A 20,640-nucleotide genomic window follows, 5' to 3' on the forward strand; every position below is an offset into this window, starting at 1 on the left:
CTATCTATCTATCTATCTATCTATCTATCTATCTATCTATCTATCTAAAACCAATTCATCCTGCTACTTTCAAAACTGTCCTGCTTGTCTGTCCTTCCTTCTGGACTGTTCTCTGAATATATACATATATAAAGAAAAAGGGCCATTGAAATACATACATATGTATGTATGTGTATAATATATATGTATATGCACATATATCAATAGTCCTTTTTCTTTTCTTGGCACCATTATTGTTCCTCCCTCCCACAGGTTTCTAATCTCCTCTTCCAGAAACAGAAGAAAAAAAAAACTAACAAAAAAGCATAGTCAAGCTAACGTCTAAGTCCAAAAATGTACTTTTCCTTCATCACCTCTCTTCAAGGATGTGGGAATCATTCTTTGTCACACACCCTCTGTTGATGTGGTTGGTCATTGTTTTGATCCACGTTTTGGAGTATTTTGAAGTTTTTCTTCATACTGCTGTTGTCATTGATGGATATCAATTCAGGAGGGTCTCTATACACTGTCTACTGAAATAAATCATTTTTCACTTCAAAGGTTAGGTCAGTATCAGATTTCAGCACTATGTTAATCACTGGATAATAATAATAATAATAATAATAATAATTTTACAGCTAATCTTTATGAAAGGAAGTGTGATAAAGTAGTTTGAACCTATCTTAGCTAGACTCAGGAGCCTCAATAGACTATGATTTAAGTCCCTAACACATGGTTGTCAGATCCTGGGCAAGTCACTTAAATCAATATGGGCATTTCTGCAATAAGAGAAAGTGCCAGCCTGCGTTGATAGAAAGGTTTTTTTTCTACAAGGATCTGACAATTTTATTTTGAAAAGCCAGGAACAGACTTTAAAACTTGGTTATATTGTGACTGTGGAATTGAGGGATGTTTGGGAATCATGGCGATCTTGTTATGGAATTATGTTGCTGCAAAGTAGTAGTACAATGAATAGAGGGCTAGGCTTGGAGTCAGGAAGACCTGAGTTTAAATCTAGCATCTGACACTTATTGACTTTGACTCTGGACAAATCACTTAACCTTGTTTGCCTCAATTTCTTCATCTGTAAAATGGGTTGGAGAAGGAAATGGGAAACCACTCCAGCATCTTTGCCAAGAAAATCCTAAAAAGAGGCTACAAAGAGTTGGACATGACTGAAATGACTGAACAACATATTATTAGTATCAGGTATATTAGATCTGAACCATATATGTTGGGGCTATAGAATTAAACAGAGATATAGTGAATGAGCAGCTGCTTTGAAGGCTGGAAGCCCTGAGTTCAAGTTCTGCCTGTGACACACATAGGCTACAAGACCCTGGTCAACTTCCTTGGCCTCTCAGTACACAGAAAGTGACAACCTGCATGTATAGCAATAGTTCCCTTACCCAGAAGTTCCTTTGAACCAGTGAAATTACAGATCCAGTCCCTATATAGTTAAATACATCCTGTTTTACCTACCAAGCCTTAAAAGTTAAGCACATGAGAATCAGCTCAGTGTAGCAGATTAAAAGTTATCCTTGGAATGAGGAAGACTTTAGTTCATACCCAATTTCTGATGGACATTGATCATATGATCCGGGACAAAAACATTTTGCTAAATATCAAGGAGTCAAGAAAACCATTGATATCAATTCAACAGAATTATACAAGTCTAGTAGCTTTCCATGGATACTTTGATGACCACACAAGAAAACTGGCCAACTAAACAGCTGTTCTAGTAAAACCAACAAATTCACAAAGCTTATCAATGAGAAAATGGTTCCCTTGGGAGGGAAGGAGGCATTATGGCACTTTAGAAAGAGCCCTGACTCTGAAATCAGAAAAACTGAGTTCAAATCTTGGTTTGGTCACTTATGACCTGTGTGACCTTGGACAAGTCGTGGTACTTCTCTGGGCCTCACTTTCCTCATCTGTCAAATGAGCTGGAGAAGGTAATGTCAAATCACTCCAGGATCTTTGCCAAGAAAAGCCCCAGTGGGGTCATAAATAGTCAGACACAACTGAAACGAGAAAAATAAAAGAGGTTGGATTGGATGGTGCTTGAGGTCCCTCCCACCTGGGCCTCATTTTCCTCACCTTATGAGTGGATACTTGTTTCATGCTTTGTACTTGTTATCTGCACTGCCTGGCACATAGTAAGAAGTATAAGTTGCTTAATCTGTGAAATAATAAGTTTGAATCAGATGGTTTCTAAGATTTCTTCCAATTTGTCAAATTACTCAGCAAGTTTTTAATGAGCAGCTGTTAGTGTACTAGATTCTGTGGAGGTTGGGGACTTGAAAGAAACAAGGAGATGGGTCATGCCTTCAGGTAGTTTATAAGTGATACAAGGACATTCTTGAGGTCTCTCTGAAGAACTTTGGAATCAGTTACATGACAGGGGAGATTCTGGCCAAGGACCATCCAGCATGGTGTACTGTCATCAAAGGTGTTGTAAGATTTACAGGTCAATTTACAACAACCCTAGAAAGAAAATATTATTATTGACCTCATTTTATTGATGAAAAAACCAAGGCAGACAGGAGTTAAATTACTTGCCTAGGACCACACAACTAGTAAATGTCTGAGGCAGGACTTGAATTCAGGTTTTCCTGCTCCAAGGTCAGTGCTCTAGCCACTTAGTTGTTTGGAGTAATAGTAATAGCATTTTCATATGGTGCTTTGAGGTTTGTAAAATTTTTTACATCTGTTATCTCATTTGATCCTCATGAGAGACTTGGGAGGTAAATTCTATTATTATCCATTTTACAGATAAAGATCCTGAGATTAAAAGAGATTAAGTGACTTGCTTAGGCTCATTCAGTTAGGAGGCATCTGAAGTAGAATTTGAACTCTGGTCTTTTTGATTGCAAGTACAACACTCTGCTCACTGAGCCACTTAATTGCTTCAATATAATAATAGTTAGCATTTATATAGTACTGGGTGGCACAGTGAATAGAGCATGGGACCTAGAGTCAGGAAGACCCAAGTTCAAATTTCTCCTTCCCTTTTCCTCCCTCCCTTTTTCCTTCCTTTTTCCCTTCCCTTCTTCCTTCCTTCCTTCCTTCCTTCTTGCCTCCCTCCCTTTCTTTCTTCTTCCTTCCCTCTCTTCTTTCTCTTTCCTTCCCTCCCTCCTTCCCTCTAGCCCTCTCTCCTTCCCTTCTTTCCTTCATTTTCTTTCCTTCTCTCCTTTCTTCTCTCTCTCCTACCCTCCATCCCGCCATCCTTTCTTTCTTCCTTCTTTCTTTCCTCCCTCCCTCCCTTCCTTTTTCCTCTTTCACTTATTTGTATAGGTTGCTCCTCCCCCAAAAAATATTCATTGAATGACTGACCAACTTCAAGAATCAATAATTTTTTTAAAATTCCTGACAGTATAACATTGAACTTTTGACACTCATTTTGTTGCCAGTCATAGATTCTAAGAGTTGACAGTTTGAGATCATCTGCTCTGCTTTCTCCTTATACCAGAATTCTCCACCCAACACCTGACAGACAGTTTTCTGATACAACAAGCAGTTGTCTGAAGGCTGATGTGTACATTATCATGGGCTTTATCTTCCTCCCCGACACAATTTCTGCTGCTAAAGTGAAGGTACCATTTACCACCATCCCACACTGTTTCCATAGGTTTCTTCCGGAGGAGCATAACTAAAAATGCTGTGTACAAATGTAAGAATGGTGGGAACTGTGAAATGGACATGTACATGAGGAGGAAATGCCAGGAGTGCCGGCTGAGGAAATGCAAGCAGATGGGCATGTTGGCTGAATGTATGTATACAGGTATTTACCTTATGGAATCAGTTATACTGCCCAGCGCCTTATGGAGCCACCTTTCCCCCTTATTTTCCAATTCAATTCAACACATGTTAAACATTTACTATGTTCCTGGTGTCAGAGATATAAAGAAGGGGGAAAAAAACCAATTATCCTTGCCTTGAGAACTTTCCATTACTTACATTCTACTTACAGGCAAGCAAGAAACTCCTTAGTACTACAGTAGGTCATTTAGAAAGTGGATCTGTTATTTTCATATAACCAGAACCTAGTTATTAGATGCAAACATCCCTTGAGTGTGCCCCCCTTCTCTTCTCAGATAAAAGGTGAAGGTCCACCCGTGTGAAGATCCACGTCACCCCCAGCTGGACTATTAACAATTATGTCTGTCAGGAAGTGGGAGGGAAGGGTCATCCTGTCACTGCTGTGATACATGCATGTGTCATAGACACACTATGACTTATGGAGTCCTCGGAAAGCACTGAGAGCTTGTGACTTGCCCAGAGTCACACTGCTAGTAATTGTCAGAGGCAGAACTCAAACCCAGGTCTGTGGCTAACCATTTCTCTATTGAACCAACTCTGCTAACCATCCGAGTACTCACCAGGCACCATCTGGCAAGTCAATCATTTGGTGACTAATTTAAGCTCCTAAAGTTAAGAGAACATGGTGGTAGAGAGATAGGGATAAGATGAGGACTCTCCCTTCTACCAATGCAGGACGCACCTCTGCAAGTTAGGGTTTAGAAAGCTGTCTAGGCCACTATGTTATGTGACCTTCCCCACGATCACACAGTTAATGTGTGTCAGAGGTGGGCCTTGGACTCAGGTCTTCCTGCCACCAGAGCCAGCCCTCTATCCACTGCACCATAGTTGGAAAAAATTCCTGCACATGGGAAAGAATTCTGGTTATAGAATCAGAGAACCCTATAGATTCCAATTCTGGTTTGACCACTTACTGTGTATATGACCTTCAGCGATTCATTCAATCAGCCCATGCCTCAGCTTTAATTCTATGCTCTGTGAGCTGCATTAATAAAATTGTAGATTCCAATAAGCTAAAATTAGAGAAGATTTCTGCTTATTGTTTAATATAAAAATAATCTCTGGAAAATGTGTGATTGCTTTGATAGTAATAGTTAATACACTGTATATATAGTGTAGGTATATTTTTTTGCATGTTGTCTCCTCTATTAGAATGTCAACTCCTCAAGGGATCTTTGGCTTTCTTTTTATCCCTTGTCCTTAGCCTAGTGCCTGATGCATAATAAATACCTAATAAATGTTTATAAATGTGACATGTAATAATAATAATAGCTAACACTTACATGGTTCTTACCATGTGCTATACATTGTGCTAAGTGCTTTATAATTATTATCTCATTCTATCCTCATATTTATATTGTCCTATAAGGTTTACAATCTGGATATATTATCTAATTTGTCTATAGTTCACAGACGGTAAGTCATTTGCTCAGTATGGCTCAGTGAGTAAATGTCAGAGGTAGAATATGAACTTCGGTCTTACCGACTTGCAAGTCCAGCTTTCTATCTATTATTATACTCTACTTCCCTCAGAGCCCACAGTGAATTGTCTGGAGTTTTAAACAAATTCCTTTTAAGGGGAACCCTACCTGTTGAAGTATAACATTGCACCAATTGGCAGAGGTTCACACAGGAAATTAATCCACGCTGAGTTTTTAATATAGTTTTGTCCATCAATCTGATAGAGATGCTATATTAACTGCTGCCTTTGTGGGGGCATGGTAATCTCCATCCCTATTGGGGATGCATACTCATCTATAATTAATTTTGCAGTCTGTAAATTTTAGAAAGCATCCAGATTCCGCGATAGGCTGTATTCTTGCTGAAAATGTAAATAGACAAACAAATGGCACCCAAGTGATGTGTCACCAGGAATAATAGACTCAGGAAGGTGACCCCCAGCTTACTGTGTACAGGGTACAGTGGTGGAAAGCCACAGTGACATCTCAGCAGGGAAACAAATGAGTCCTGGAAAAAAAGAGATTGGTGTAAATGATTCCAACCATGGCCCCATGAAACTTTTAAAGCTGAAGATCATTTTCTCATCTTGGCATCTGGGAAACAAAAGATCCACCAGAGGTGCTGATATTTTAATCTGGTCTTGCAATGGAAACAGGGCCTGCATGGCTAGGGATCTCAGGTGGCTCATCTCTTAAACATGAGTGAGGCTGAACCCTGGCAACAGACACTGTGCATCCCACCAAATATGTTTCAGGATGAAAAAGAGGAATGGCCCTTGTTCTTTATTGATACAAATTCCCCTCGATGGGAAAAGAAAACCTTCTAAAGAAGAAATTCTCCAGAATTTCCTGGAGCTTGGATTCTTTTGTTGTGAGACTAATAGGGAATTTTATCATAAAGTAAAAATGGAGAGCAGAGTCCTGTAAATTTTTATGGCTAGGTTTATATATATAAACCTATGACATACCCAAATGGTTTAAATCTCTAGGAAGGAATTTTAAACTTTCATTTGGGGGGGTATTTTCACTTCTACTTATAGTCTCAATAACATTTTATAATGATTTTTAAAAACTCATTTTATTTATTTATTTATTTGGGAGCAACATGGTACAATAAATAGAAAATTGGACCTGGAAACAGGAAGACCTGAGTTCTATTCCATCCTCAGACACTTACTAGTTGTCTGGGTCTGGGCAACTCACTTAAACATTTTCTGTCTCAGTATCCATCATTAAATGGAGCTAATAATAGCACCTATTCCTAAGACTGTTGTGAACATCAAATGAGATATTTGCAAACCTTCAAGCATTATAGAAATGCTAGTTACTATTATTATTTTGTCTCCTGTTGTTATGATTATATTATCATTCTTTGTTTTATGTATCTGAAGAGTAATAGAATATTTCTCTCCTTCCTCTTGGAGTAGGGGTGGGGAGCTGACCTCAGAGTTAGGAATACTGAGGAGGGAAGGAAGAAGCAAGCATTTAATGAAGTGCTCATTATGTGTAGCAGGCACTGTACTGAGTGCTTTACAAATAGCATCTCATTTGATCCTTACAACAACCCTGGAAAGTAGGAGCTATTATTGTCCCCATTTTACAATTGAGGAAACGGAGGTATACAGAGATAAAGTGACTTGCCCAAAGTCACAGAACTAGTGAGTTATCTGAGGCCACATTTTAATTCAGGACTTCCTGATTTCAGACATCAGCTGACTTCCGTTGTTATATGCCGGTGTCAGTCCATGTCCCCAAACAGCTCTCTAGGGAACAAAGGGCAGAGTAGGTGTCTCTTGTCATGGAGGGGTGGTGGAGGGAGAGACAGAGACAGAGAGGGAGGGAGGGAGGGGGAGAGAGAGAGAGAGAGAGAGAGAGAGAGAGAGAGAGAGAGAAGGAAGGAGGTATTGAGACAGGCAGAGGGATAGAGAAGGAAGGAGAGAGAGAGAATTCAGCATCATTTTTATTCGACTATTTTATTTATCTATGATGAATAAGAACCTTAGGCAACCAAAATAAGTTACAGACAAATTGTGGGCTATACAGGGCATGGAATTTCCACACGGGGAGTTCCATCTTGGATGAAATCACAGGTTCTTAACATTAATTAATGCTCAGTATGAATTAGAGCACACTATATACTAAATAGATGTAAAAAAATACAGGGGTGACTAGGTGGCACAGTGAATAGAGTACCAGCCCTGGAGTCAGGAGGACCTGAGTTCAAATCTGACCTCAGACACTTCATACAAATACTAGCCATGTGATCTTGGGCAAGTCACTTAACCCCAAATGCCCTCCAAAAAAAAAGTATCTGTATTATATATAGATATTATATATATGTATATATATATATATATAATAGAAATGATCTGGTCTGAATTTTTTTTGCAGTTAAAAATGCTGTATTTGTAATTAACTTTACAAATTTCTTTTTTCTCAATACCCCACAGAATCTCTTGAGTATAAATCACTCTTTTTTATAGCTACCCTTTTCTTTATGCTTGTTTAAGTGCCTAAGTCATTAAGGGTTTTTTTGTTATATTTTTGATATTTGGGTTAATAATGGTTGCTAATGCTTTTTATTTTTAGAGCTTTCTATTCTTCTCCCCCTACTCTTGTCTGATCTTCAAGGGAAGCCTGATCACATTATTAATGCCTGTTATTCTGTAATATGTTCTTTATTGAATTGGGTAGATGTAGAGAAACAAACCAGGACATTGCTGAATGCCAAGCATTCTCGAGGAGTTGTGATTTGAGACCCTGAATCTGGTAGCTTGAAGCTAGAAAGACCTGGGAGTTTTTCTTAAGAAGACAGCCTGCAATCTGGAGAGCTGGATTAGCTTCTAAACAAAAGAAATTGCCTCTCAGGGTGGGTTTTGTTAAGCAGCTGGCCACAAGGGATCCTAACCTGGGGTCTGTGACTTTGTCTTTAAGATTTCAATAACTATATCTCAGTGTGATTATTTGCCTTTGTAATCCTATATATTTCATTTTGTACATCTAATAACATAATTCTAAGGATTCCATAGGCTTCACCAGACTGCCAAAGGGGCTGAGGGCACACAAAAGAACCCCTGAGATCAGGAATTAGAGATGTCCAAGTATACACTTCCTTAAGGCTATAACAAGGTAGCAGGACCTATAGATGCCTAATTTATGAATGATATATCTCCTTTTCGTACCTATACAACATACAGTTGAAAGAGCATTAGATCTGGAGTCATAGAACATGAGTTCAAATCCTGACTTTGATACTACCTGTATAACCAAGGGCAGATCATTTAATCCCTCTGGATCTTAATTTCCTCATCTGTAAAATGAAGGGAGTTGGATTAGTCTTAAACTTTTTTATGTCTTGACCCACTTTGGCATCCTGGTGAAGCTTATGAACCCCTTCTCAGAATATTTTTAAATGCATAACATAAAATAAATAGGATTACAGGGTAATACCAGCCTTTAGTGAAATTATCGTGCAATTATTTTTTTCTAAGTTTACAACCCCCCCCCAATCTATTTACAAACCCCATGGGCATCCAAGGACCCCTGGTCAAGGATTTCAGACAAGAGTAGGGGGAGAAGAATAAAAATCTCTAAATAAAATTTTAAAAGGTTCTAAAAATAAAAAGCATTAGCAGCCATTATTAGCAAGCTCTATGTCTGATGCTATGGTAAATCCAGAATCTCAGAGGAGACTTCTACCTGTCCACATCTACAGGATGCCATTGAGTCAGTCCATCTGTCCTTCTCTCCTCTCCTCTCCCCCCACTGCCCCTGTGTGCTTTGGGATGGATGTGCCTGAAGTCTAGTGTTCAAGAGTCCTGTGTTTGAGTCCTGGTTCTGTCCTTAAGCTCTGTGACTATATGCCAATCACTTGGTCCCTGTCCTCTGTGGTTCTCTGTTTCTTCATCTATAAAATGGGGAAATCATATTGACTTCATGAGAATATTAAGGAGGAAGATCAGAGCTTATATAGATAAAAAGTATTGGAGTCCTTTAGAGGAAAGGACTAATGCTAGCTGAAGAAGCTGGGTATACATTGGATAGAACAGAATTCAAATCCTTAGACACTTGGTGGGTTGATTATGGACACATCTCTTAACCCTCTCTCTGCTTCAGTTTCCTCTTCTGTAAATTAAGGACAATAACAGCATCTACTTTCCAGGGTTATTGTAAGGATCAAATAAGATTTTATAATACTAATTTTATATATATTTATAAATGCATATATATACATATATATAGTACTTTGCAACCCTACAGAGTCATAAGAATGCTAGCTGTCATTATTATTATCATTATGGAAAATTACATTTTATTTAAGTTTATATGTTTGAAATTTTGATCAAAAGAGAACTAGTTGGTGATCTAATCCAACCCTTTCATTTTCTAGATGAAGAAACTGTCAGAGAGAGTAATTGATTTTCTTAAGGCCACACAGGTTAGTAAATAGCAGAGTAGAGATAATTAGGAAATAGGTTGGCTTGGCACCCAAGCTCAATTTCACATGGGGAAATGTCACATAAACTCAAAAAAGTGATTTGATGAGCTAAATTGGTTCATTAAAGCATTTATAACTGCATGGATCTGGATTGTTAAGGATTATCAACCACTTTGAGTTTTGCTTTCAGCCTCCTGGATGCCCAGCTAGTTAACCAACCCTCTCTTTGATTTATTTTCTGGTACCCAAGAATCAGAGTTTCTTCTTCAAGGACATTTACAATGTCAAGGACTTCCTTAATGCTTCTGTTCATGACCTTCATTCTCCATACTGACCTCAGTAGTACAGCCTATGTGTTGCAAGCCATTCAGAGAGCAAAAATGACCTTCTAATAGTAGGGGAGAGTTTGAAATGCAATCTCAAAGCAACTAAGTAACTACAGGTGTGTCATCAATCCATCAATATGCATTTATGAAGTGCTTTCTATGTGTCAGGCACTGTGTAAGTACTGGAGATACAAAAAGAGGCAAAAGACAGTCCATGTCCTCAAGGATTTTACAGTCTAACAAAACATAGATACAAGTCAACTGTATATAGGAGAGAGGAACTAATTAACAGAGGGAAGGCACTGGAATTAGGAGGGACTGGGAAAGGTTCCCTATAGATGAGATTTTAGTTAGAACTTAAAGGAAGACAGGGAAGTCAGTAGTGGGAATGGAGGAGGGAGAGTATTCCAGGCATGGACAACAGTCAGAGAAAATGGTCGGAGCTGAGAGATGTAGTGTTTGTAGAACGATCAGAAGGCCAGGGTCACTGGATCGAAGAGTATGTGTCCAGAGCAAGATGTAGCAAGACTGGAAAGCAAGGAGGGAGCTAGGTTATGAAGAGCTCTGAAAGCCAAACAGAGCATTTTGCAATTTGCTCCTGGAGGTGATAGGGAGCCATTGGAGTTTATTGAGTGAGGGGGTATATGTGTGTGTGTGTGTGTGTGTGACAGACAATCCAACCTGCACTTTAGGGAAATCACTTTAGTGACTGAATGGAAGATGTATTGGAGTGCTTTGGTTACAGAGAAACTTTGCTCCTTCCTATCTGAGCTCCAGGGTTGTCATGGGTACCAGACCCTTTGTAGTCACCTGTGACTTGGAGGCTTTCCCAGATTTTGTCCATGGAATTTCCCTGAATTAGATTTTCTTTAATCTTGGCACTCAGCCCAGGACAAAGGACCAAGAGAGGTTCCTTCCTCACCACCCTCATGCCATACTCAATTCTTCCTGATGATTTTTTAAATCCATTTCTCTAAAAGCCTCTAGTAATTCCCCAACTTCGTTTCCCCCTACCCTCACCAGATTACATCCAAGCCAATTCATCATTCAGAGTTTGGATACCAAAGAACGTAGTTCCACACTAATCAGATTGGTCTCATAAGGGGTAGAGGGGAAAGAAACAAGTAACTTTGACAAACGTCAGTACATTCATTAACCACTGACTAGGTGATAGCCATTCTGGGTGGGGATACAGTGAAAGGCAAAGCATGGTTCTTGCCCTCAAGGAGTTTACATTCTAACAGCAGCAAACATAACACCCAATTACATTTGATGATTGGAACTCCAGTCATATGTGGAAACTGTACTTTTTCACATATGATTTGGGGAGATTTTCCCCCTAGAAAACATGATCATAGTGAAAATAAATGTGTGCAGAAGAACATTTATCATGGCAGAGATGAGGGCTGAACAGAAGTATTTTGGGATGGTCCACATAAGAGGTCATAAGGGGCAGCTAGGTGGCACCATACTGCAGAGAGTACTGGACCGGGAGTCAGGAAGACTTTATCTTCTTGAGTTCAAATCTAGCCTCAGATGTGACCCTGGGCAAGTCATCTAACCATGTGCTGTTTCCTACACAAGCAAGTCCTTTCTGGATTCCTCCAGTTATTAATGCTCTCTCCCTCTTAAAATTAGTTTGTATGAACATTTAGAAAATACATACTTTGTAATGACAATCTGCAGCATGGTTCAGGGCTGGGCTTCTCATCCTCTTTTGTGTTACCACCCCACCCCACCCCACCCCACCCCTGCCTTGGCACTGTCTGGTGAAACCTCAGACTTTTAAAAGCATAAAATAAAAAGACAGGGAATTATAAAGGAAACCATTTATGTTGAAGTTCTCTTGTCAAAATATTATTTTAAAATAGATTCATGTGTTCCAGGTTAAGAACCCTTTGGATTCTAGTGGAAAACAGTGGAGGACATGAAGGCAGGGGGCTCTTATTTATGATGCATATTAGCTGGGTAATTCTATGTAGTTCACTCCTTTGAGATGCAATTTCCTCATTTGTAAAAAGGGGGTACTAATTGTACCACTTCATAGGGTTTGTGTGATGAGAAAATGGCTAATTTTATGTACAAATATTAACTACTATCATCAACTGTGAACATATTGTAACCCTAGCCCTGGTATATTATAAGCTTCTTGAGGGCAAGTGCGGTTTTATTTTTTGGTCTTTTCCTGGGCCAGAGGCTTGCATATAGTAGGCACTTAGTAAAAGTTATTGAATTGATTTGATTTCAGATGCATTTAACTTTTTTATCTGCTGATTAATTTTCTTTCATTCATTCATATTTCAAACTCCATATCATAAGGTTGAAATAATTGGGACAAAACCATCCATCTTAATGGCAGACTAAGACCAGGACTCTATCCAACAGCATTTTCTATGACTAATAAAGTCTGTAAGTCCATGTATTTTCAAAAATATTTCAGGCTTGCTAACTGAAATCCAGTGTAAATCTAAACGACTGAGAAAAAACTTGAAGCCACCTTCTGATCGGTCAGCCAATGAAGACAGTGAAGGGCCTGATCTGAGACAGGTGACATCAACAACAAAGTCATACAGGGTAATCAAATTTAATCATGATTTCAGGGAATGATTTTCCTAGTGATTGTTCCTTTGTTTCATCCTAACTTGTTACCAGTGAATAAGAGAGTCCTTTCTTGTAGGGGTTATATGAAAATGCTTTTTGACTTACATGATAGCCATTTATCACACTCCTGTTATGTGTCCTGTGACACATGACTATAATTTGAATCCAAAACCAGTAGGCTGGTTGGACACTACCATCAAAATTATTCAAACTGCTCAAAATCTCTTTTCTTAGGTCACTTCAAAGGGAGATGAAAATTGGCATAGATGTGGGGTAGACAGAGGTAATATATAAGTGAATATAGGAGGCAACTAGGTTGCATAGTGGATAGAGTGCCAGTTCTGGAGTCAGGAGCATTCATCTTCCTGAGTTCAAATCTGGCCTCAGACACTTACTAGCTGCGTGACCCTGAGCAAGTCACTTCATCCTGTTTCCTGCAGTTTCCTCATCTGGAAAATGAGCTGGAGAAGGAAATGACAAACCACTCCAATATCTTTGCTAAGAAAACCCCAGATGGGTCATGGAGAGTCAGACTTGACTGAAATGACTGAACAACAACAACTTAAGTGGGGACAAAGGCCAAAATAGCCTTTTTGGAACAATAGTGTCTTCATGGTTGCTGATTCCACACTGGTTACTAAAGTCAGGGGTCAACAGGCCCTCAGGTCAAAAAGCCCAAGGGTCAAGTCTGGCCCTCCACTAATTTTTGTATAACACATGAGCTAAGGAGAGCAAGAAAAATATTATTTTTAAAAGTAAAAACCATTCTAGAGACCTAGAGTGGTCAGGTCATTTGTCAAAGGCCAGAAGAAATAGTAAAAGGTAGGATTTGAACTTGGGATATCTGACCCTACACTAAGCTGTCTTTCTGAATCATTGAGGAGAATCTAGGCAAGCTTGTTTTGTTGATTGATCCAGCTGGTTTGCAAATTTTAAAATCGGTTTGGTTTTTTTTTTGGTAATTCATTGAAAAAATAAGGTCATGGGGCAGCTAGGTGGCACAGTGAGTAAAGTGCCAGCCCTGGGAGTCGGGAGGACCTGAGTTCGGTTCCGGCCTCAGACACTTAACACAAAAAAATAACTAGCTGTGTAACCTTAGGCAAGTTACTTAACCCCAATTACCCTCCAAAAGGCAAAAAAAAAAAAAGTGGCAATTATTCTCAGCATTTCTGATACTGATCACAGCTCTCTTGTGTCACAAAACATAATGATTGCCCACACACCAAATTCAATTTAATTTGACATATGTTTATTAAGCACCTACAGCTTACCAGACACTAGAAAGGAAGTGATGAAAATGAGACAGTTTCTGCCATTGAGTTTAGCATTTTCTGAGGGATACAGCATGGACCTAGAGAAGAAGTGTCGATAAATTAACAAGTATTAACTGTTAACTAACAGTTAGTTAACTAACTATTTACTGTGTGCTAAACACAATGCTTAGTGCTGGGGGTATAGTATCAAAAATGAAATGGTCCCTGCCCTCAAGGAGCCTATCTATATCCTCCTGAAAGATACAAGATTTATGCAAATTAATAAACACAAATCAACCAATCAACAGGCATTTATTAAGTAATTATTATGTGGTAGTAACTACACTGTGCCATGAATAAAAAAACAAAATGAGACAGTTTCTGTCCTCAAGGAGCTCATATCTGACTATAAAGTAAACATAATAATAGAGTTAAAATGTTTTTTTTTACTATTTAAGAATTCTCCCAGAACATTAATAAAAATCTTACATTAAAAATCATTACTTTCCCAAAGTGCTTAGTAATACTTTTTGTTTGCTCATTTTCACCAACCTATTAACTTAATGGTGGATGAAACTCCTAGAAAGAAAATTCCTTCTACCAATTCAGAATAGAGTAGCCAAGTCCTTCACAGTTAATCATCCTCACAGTATTGCAGTTACTGTGTACAATGCTCTCTGGTTTCTGCTCACTTTGCTTTGCATCAGTTTATACAAGTCTTGTCAGGTTTATCTGAAACCATCCCTTCATCATTTCTTATAACACAATAGCATTCCATCACAATCATATACCACAATTTGTTTAGTCATTCCCCAACTGATGGGCATCCCCACAATTTCCAATTTGTTGCCAACACAAAAAGAGCTGCTATAAATATTTTTATATGGATCATTTTTCTTTTTCTTTGATCTCTTTGGGATACAAACTTAGTAGTGGTATTGCTGAAACAATTGAAAATACAATTTTATTACCCTTTGGGCATGGTTCCAAATTATTTTTCAGAATGGTTGTACCAGTTCATAACTCAACCAACAGTATATAGTGTCCCTGCTTTTCCACATCCCTTCCAACATGTCATTTGCCTTTTCTTTCACCTTAGCCAATCTGATAGGTATGAGGTATCATCTTAGATTTGCTTTAATTTGAATTTCTCTAATCAATAGTGATTTAAAACTTTTTTCTATAACTGTTGATTTTTATTTCTTCTTCTGAAAACTGCCTGTTCATATCCTTTAATTCACATAATTTATTCTTATGACATCCCTCAGCTTGTCCATAGACCCCCATTTTACAGATGGGAAATTAAGTCATTCCTAGCCCAACTAACCCAAATGAGTACAATAAATGGGCATTGACACAACATATCAAAATTCACATCCCCTGGCTCTTTGCCCTCTTTAAAAAAAATACTCCCCCATTAATACATGAAGAAGACAAAAAGATTGCCTTCTCTCTTATGACCTGACACCTACAAATATGAAAACTGAACCTTGTGGGTTTTTTCTTGCCAGTATAGGAGAAAATAGAACTTACTCCAGACCAACAGAACCTTCTGTGTTATATTATGGATGCCTACAGGAAGCAGAGGATGCCTCAAGAAATAACTAATAAAATTGTGAGTAAAATATCTGAAAACTGGTTCATTAACCTGCGGCAACAGAATTTATCTAAGTCCTTCTCAATGAGAATCAAAATTAGATAATAAAGGTCTAATAAGCAATATTTGATGATAGAACAGCAAGAAGTCATACATGTTTGCCTAATATCATTACCAACTTAACATAGAATTTTAGGTTAGAACCTAAGAAACAGAGAGCATTTTTAAATTGGATATGAGTTTTTAAAAATTTGTTTTAATTTTTCTTTTGTGATTTTAAGTCATCCCAATTATTCATTTTGACTTTTGTAATTTGTTCCCCTTAATATTTAGTTAAAAGAGGAATTCAGCGCAGAAGAGAATTTTCTCATCTTAACTGAAATGGCTACCAGTCACGTGCAAGTCCTTGTGGAATTCACAAAAAAATTACCAGGTATGTTACAAATTGGTTGGTTTCCTCAAGTATTTATAAGCCATTCATATATGGAAGAAATAAGGATACCTTGCTTGTAGAGGTCAGGGTATTTAGAAATATAAACATCTCATTTTGGAGATAAACTTTTTTGTGTATTATTATTAATAATTATATTAATAGCTAGCATTTATATAGCCCTTTTAGCTTTGCAAAGCATTTTACAAATATTATCTCATTTTTATCCTCAAAGTAACCCTGGGAGGTGGGTGCTATTATTATCCCCATTTTTACAGATGAAAACACTGAGGCAGATGAAAGTAAACTGACTTACCCAGGGTTATACAACTAAAAAAATATTTGAGGCTAGATTTAACTCAGGTGTTCCTGACTCTCAGTCCAGTACTGTATACAGTGTACTATAGGATCACATTGTAGAGCTGCCCCCTAGGGTATCTTAGGTATCATCTAATCCAGCTCCATTTTATTTTATTTTTTAAAGCAATTGGGGTTAAGTAACTTGCTCAAGGTTACACGGCCAGTTATTTCTGGGTGTGGTGCTAAGTATCTGAGCCCAGATTCGATCCCCAGGTCATCCTGACACTGGAGCCGGTGCTCTTACTTGCTGTGCTACCTGGCCGCCCCCCAGCTCCATTTTATAGATGAGGAAACTGAGTCTCAGAAGATATAAGTGAGACCTCCAAGATTATAGTACAACAAGATTTCCTAGATTACCTCAGTATAATGACAAAAGTATTGATATCAAAGGTCCCAGGTTCAAATCTAGACTCTGATATTTATTACCTATATGGACTTGAGAAAATGTTCCAATTTCCTCAGCTGATTAATGATGATGACTAGATGACCTCTGAGATCTCCTCTGGATCTAAATCCTCTAATCCTAATGGTCTACAAGCAACAAGCATTTATTTGTCTACTGTGGGCTGCACTAGAGCCTGAGAATGTAGAGAAAGACACCCCAATAGTTGCTGTCCTCCACAATCTTACAGTCTTTTAGTGGAAACAACATATACATGGAAAAAAGAAATACAACATGTATATGAAACAGATACAAAGTAATTTCATGTGGGAACCCTAGCACTTGTGGAGATTTACAAATTGAATCCCTCAAGAGGGATGTGGTTCTGGAGCTGAGATCTGCAGCATCTCACTGAGAGGTGGAGGTGAGGAGAAATAACATTCCATACAAAGGGGTGGAGGTGGGAAAGAGAATGTTGTATATGATGAATATCCCCAAAAGGTCAATTGGTCTGGAGTCTAGATGGAATGCATGAAGAGTAGTGGGTCATAAGCCTGGCAGAGTACTCAGAAGTCAAATTGTGAAGGGCTTTTAAATGTCAAAGAAAAGAGTTCATATTTGGTCCTAGAAGCAATAGGGAGCCAGTGGGGTGATTTTGGGACAGGGGAGTGACATGGTCAGATCTATGCTTTAGGAATATCACTTTTGTCAGCTATGTAAGGGACAAAACACATTTATACTTCCACAACTGGAAATATTTCAAGCTAGTTGGCAGAGCTATTTTTTGACATAGACTTTTTGTTAGACATATTAATCTACCTTTTCCCCCTCCTTGGCTTGTGATGTTATTTTATTAATTTTATTGCATCTAGCTTTTTGGATCAACGTGGGCTCGGGCAAAATTCATAAGACGTGGAGAGAAAGTGCTCACTTATCATTGAAATGTGAACATTCTCTCATTTCTTTATTAACTCTGAAAGAAGAATTTAATTTGTTATATGCTAATTGAGTTGAAAGCAATCTTTCATGATCAAAAAACAAGATTCCATATTCATGAAAGTTGAGAGTGTTGTGAGGGGGATTGAGAAAGGGAGATATGGACATTTCTTTTGGTCATTTCTGGAACAGTCTCTAGAAAAAGATATAACCCAGGTGGTTCATTACTTTGGAATCAAGAAATGCTTGATCAAATTAAACATTCTACATGTAAAATACTTCAAAGATCACAGTACTGTGATCTGATTGAGGTAGCCTCCTAGTCCAGGGCAGATTCTAGCAAAGCACAGCTTCTCATACTCTGTGTCTCTCATCCTTCTGCTCTTATAAACTGTTTAATCAAGGTCCACCAATGGTCAGAAACCTGCTTCTGGGATTCAGGGGGCTCAACCTTTTTTTTCTGTGTTATAGACCCCTCTGACAAATTAATAAGGGGGAAGGAAGTGGGGGAAGTGGAATGGGATTAATGCCTACCATATGCCAGTCACTTTGCCAAGCTCTTTACAAATACTATCTCATTTTATACTCACAACAACCCTGGAAGATAGGTGCTATTTTCCCCATTTTACAGTTGAAGAAACTGAGACAAACAAAAGTTAAGTGACTTACCCAAGATCACACAACTAGTGATTGTCTGAGACTATATTTGAAGTGGGGACTTCCTGACTCTAAGTTCCATACTTTTCCCACTGTATCACCTAGCTGCCTCTGCTAGGCAGTTTATAATATTCTAAGGATGGTAAATTCTTAGAATAATGTTATGAAATCCATAAAATAAAGTACATAGGATTACAAAGGAAACCAATCACATTGAAATAAAGATGTAATTTTTCCCCATCTAAATTCATGCCTTCCCTGAAATCTGTCCTCAAAACCTTTAGAGGTATGTGAACCCCAGGTCCAGAACCCCTGCTTTTGATGTTTTGACATTGTGTGGATGCCAATAGAGTACGCGACTGTCCATTTGTTAATGAGAGCTCTCACTACATGATGAGCTCACTTCCTTCTCTGGTCATAGATTTCTTTGATGAAATCCTTTATCCTGTTTCTCCTGTGCAATTGGCAGGAGGGACAGTCTATGTAAAGGTATGGAGGTAGGAGATGAATTTCATGTATGAAGAACTGGCAATATGTTGTATCCTCCTCATGTTCATTATATGTATCTTTGGCTTACCCATAACTTTAACTCTTCAGAGACAGTATTATTCCATGACTGTTCACCATACAATGGTTCTGGAGGTATATCCACCATGAAAAAGATGTGGTTTTGTTTCAGGGAGATGTACAAAAAGATAAAGAATATTTTAAAAATCACTCATAGGTATAACTTTTGGAAGGATTGTCATAGAATCTCAGAGTTGGAAGGAGCCTCCTATCAAAACATTTCTCCATAAGTTTCATTTCTTTCTCCAGTTCATTGTACAGATGAGGAAACTGAGGCAAACAAGGTTAAGTGACTTGCCCAGGGTCACCCAACTAGTAAATGTCTTTGGCCAGATTTGAACTCATAAAGATGAATCTCCCTGACTTCAGGCCTGCTGCTCTATGCACTATGGCGCCACCTAGCTGCCCCAGTGTTAACATATAAATGTTATGTATTGTTACCATTGTCATTATCATTAATCAGTAAGTTTATTAAGCACCTACTATTTGCCAGGTGCTATACTAGGCAAAAATTCAGTCTCCTTCTCTCTCCAGGATTCCAAACATTGGACCATGAAGATCAGATTGCTTTGCTGAAGGGGTCTGCAGTTGAAGCCATGTTCCTCCGTTCAGCAGAGATTTTCAATAAGAAACTTCCTGTGGGACACACTGACCTGTTAGAAGAGAGAATTCGCAAGAGTGGTAGGTGCTTTGATTGATGGCTGAAAGTCTGTGTTTTCATTAGGAATGTAAAGGGAGCCATTTAAAATCTGTCCCTAAGTACTTGTATTGGAATTGGGGAAATAAGTAACCTGGGAAATCTGTGCCAGTGATGACAGTATGACAAAATGAATTTTCAAAACTCTTTTTCAAGTGAAACATCTGCTTTGTCAGGACTGTAGTAGGAAGTAGGCTTATCCTACTTAGTATAATTATAAACTCAATAAATACTATTAGTGAGTGACCTTTTAAAAAAGGAACAATGATCAAATAATCATCATCAACATCATTGTTGGTATTTCCATAGCATTTTAAGGTTTACAAAGCAGTTTTATGTATGTTTTCTTTTTTGGTCCTCTGGTGCTTCACCATAATATGGAGGTGGTCTTGGGTTCTCAAATGTTACTCCAGAAAAGCACAAACTCTGGCAGATTCTACCAACCAATCACTCAATAAACATTAAACACCTTTTATGTTCCGAGCACTGTCCTAAGTACTGAACCAGCTTGCAAGGTTCAAGCACAGTGACATGAAATGACTCTGTTGTTTGAGGACTAACTTAACAAATGATGGAGAGACTCATCAACACCCAACTGACTTCTTGGCGATGGATTCTCTAGTCACAGCATCCCTATTTTTAAAATGGACCCTCTGAAACCAAGGGAAACTAAGTGACTTTCTTCAGTGATGCAGAAATCAACAGAGAAAACTAAAGTGCAGCAACTCAGAAAGAAATATGCTTCTTTTTTGGCCTTCCCTTCTTTTCTTTGCATTAAAAAAAATCTCCTATAACTCTTTTCTCTCTTTCCCTTTCAGACTACCCTCTCCTCATTCCCACTTGCCCTCTCACACCTCTACTAGGAAACACACACACACACACACACACACACACACACACACACACACACACCACAGCTCATCTAACAAAAACACACAGTCCAGGAAAACAAATTGTCATGTTGGCTGTTTCTAAAAAGTAAGTCTCATTCTGGAGCAGGATATAATCCATCACTTCTCTGTCAGGTACCAGGTAGCCAGCTTCCTCATGGCTCCTCTGAATCAAAGCCAGTCATTGCATTTGAAACGTGGTATGAAACATGGTATGAAACATGGTACCAGGGGAAAAAACAGAG

At 38.4% G+C, this 20,640-nt stretch overlaps 1 protein-coding gene across 1 annotated transcript in view; it reads left to right on the forward strand.

The window, feature by feature from the left end:
• The window catches only part of NR1H4 (nuclear receptor subfamily 1 group H member 4), a 48,497-nt gene that overhangs the window by 12,316 nt on the left and 15,541 nt on the right, over nt 1-20,640 (forward strand). The window contains exons 3-7 of the mRNA XM_069095221.1: nt 3,611-3,751; nt 12,466-12,599; nt 15,396-15,494; nt 15,810-15,909; nt 19,343-19,489. Coding sequence (XP_068951322.1) covers nt 3,611-3,751; nt 12,466-12,599; nt 15,396-15,494; nt 15,810-15,909; nt 19,343-19,489 — 621 coding nt within the window. The remainder of the gene's footprint in view (nt 1-3,610; nt 3,752-12,465; nt 12,600-15,395; nt 15,495-15,809; nt 15,910-19,342; nt 19,490-20,640) is intronic.

Source organism: Petaurus breviceps, unplaced genomic scaffold (assembly GCF_028583685.1).
Source record: "Petaurus breviceps papuanus isolate PSGF00001 unplaced genomic scaffold, PetGlider_PUasm1.0 225, whole genome shotgun sequence".
NCBI lineage: Eukaryota > Metazoa > Chordata > Mammalia > Diprotodontia > Petauridae > Petaurus > Petaurus breviceps.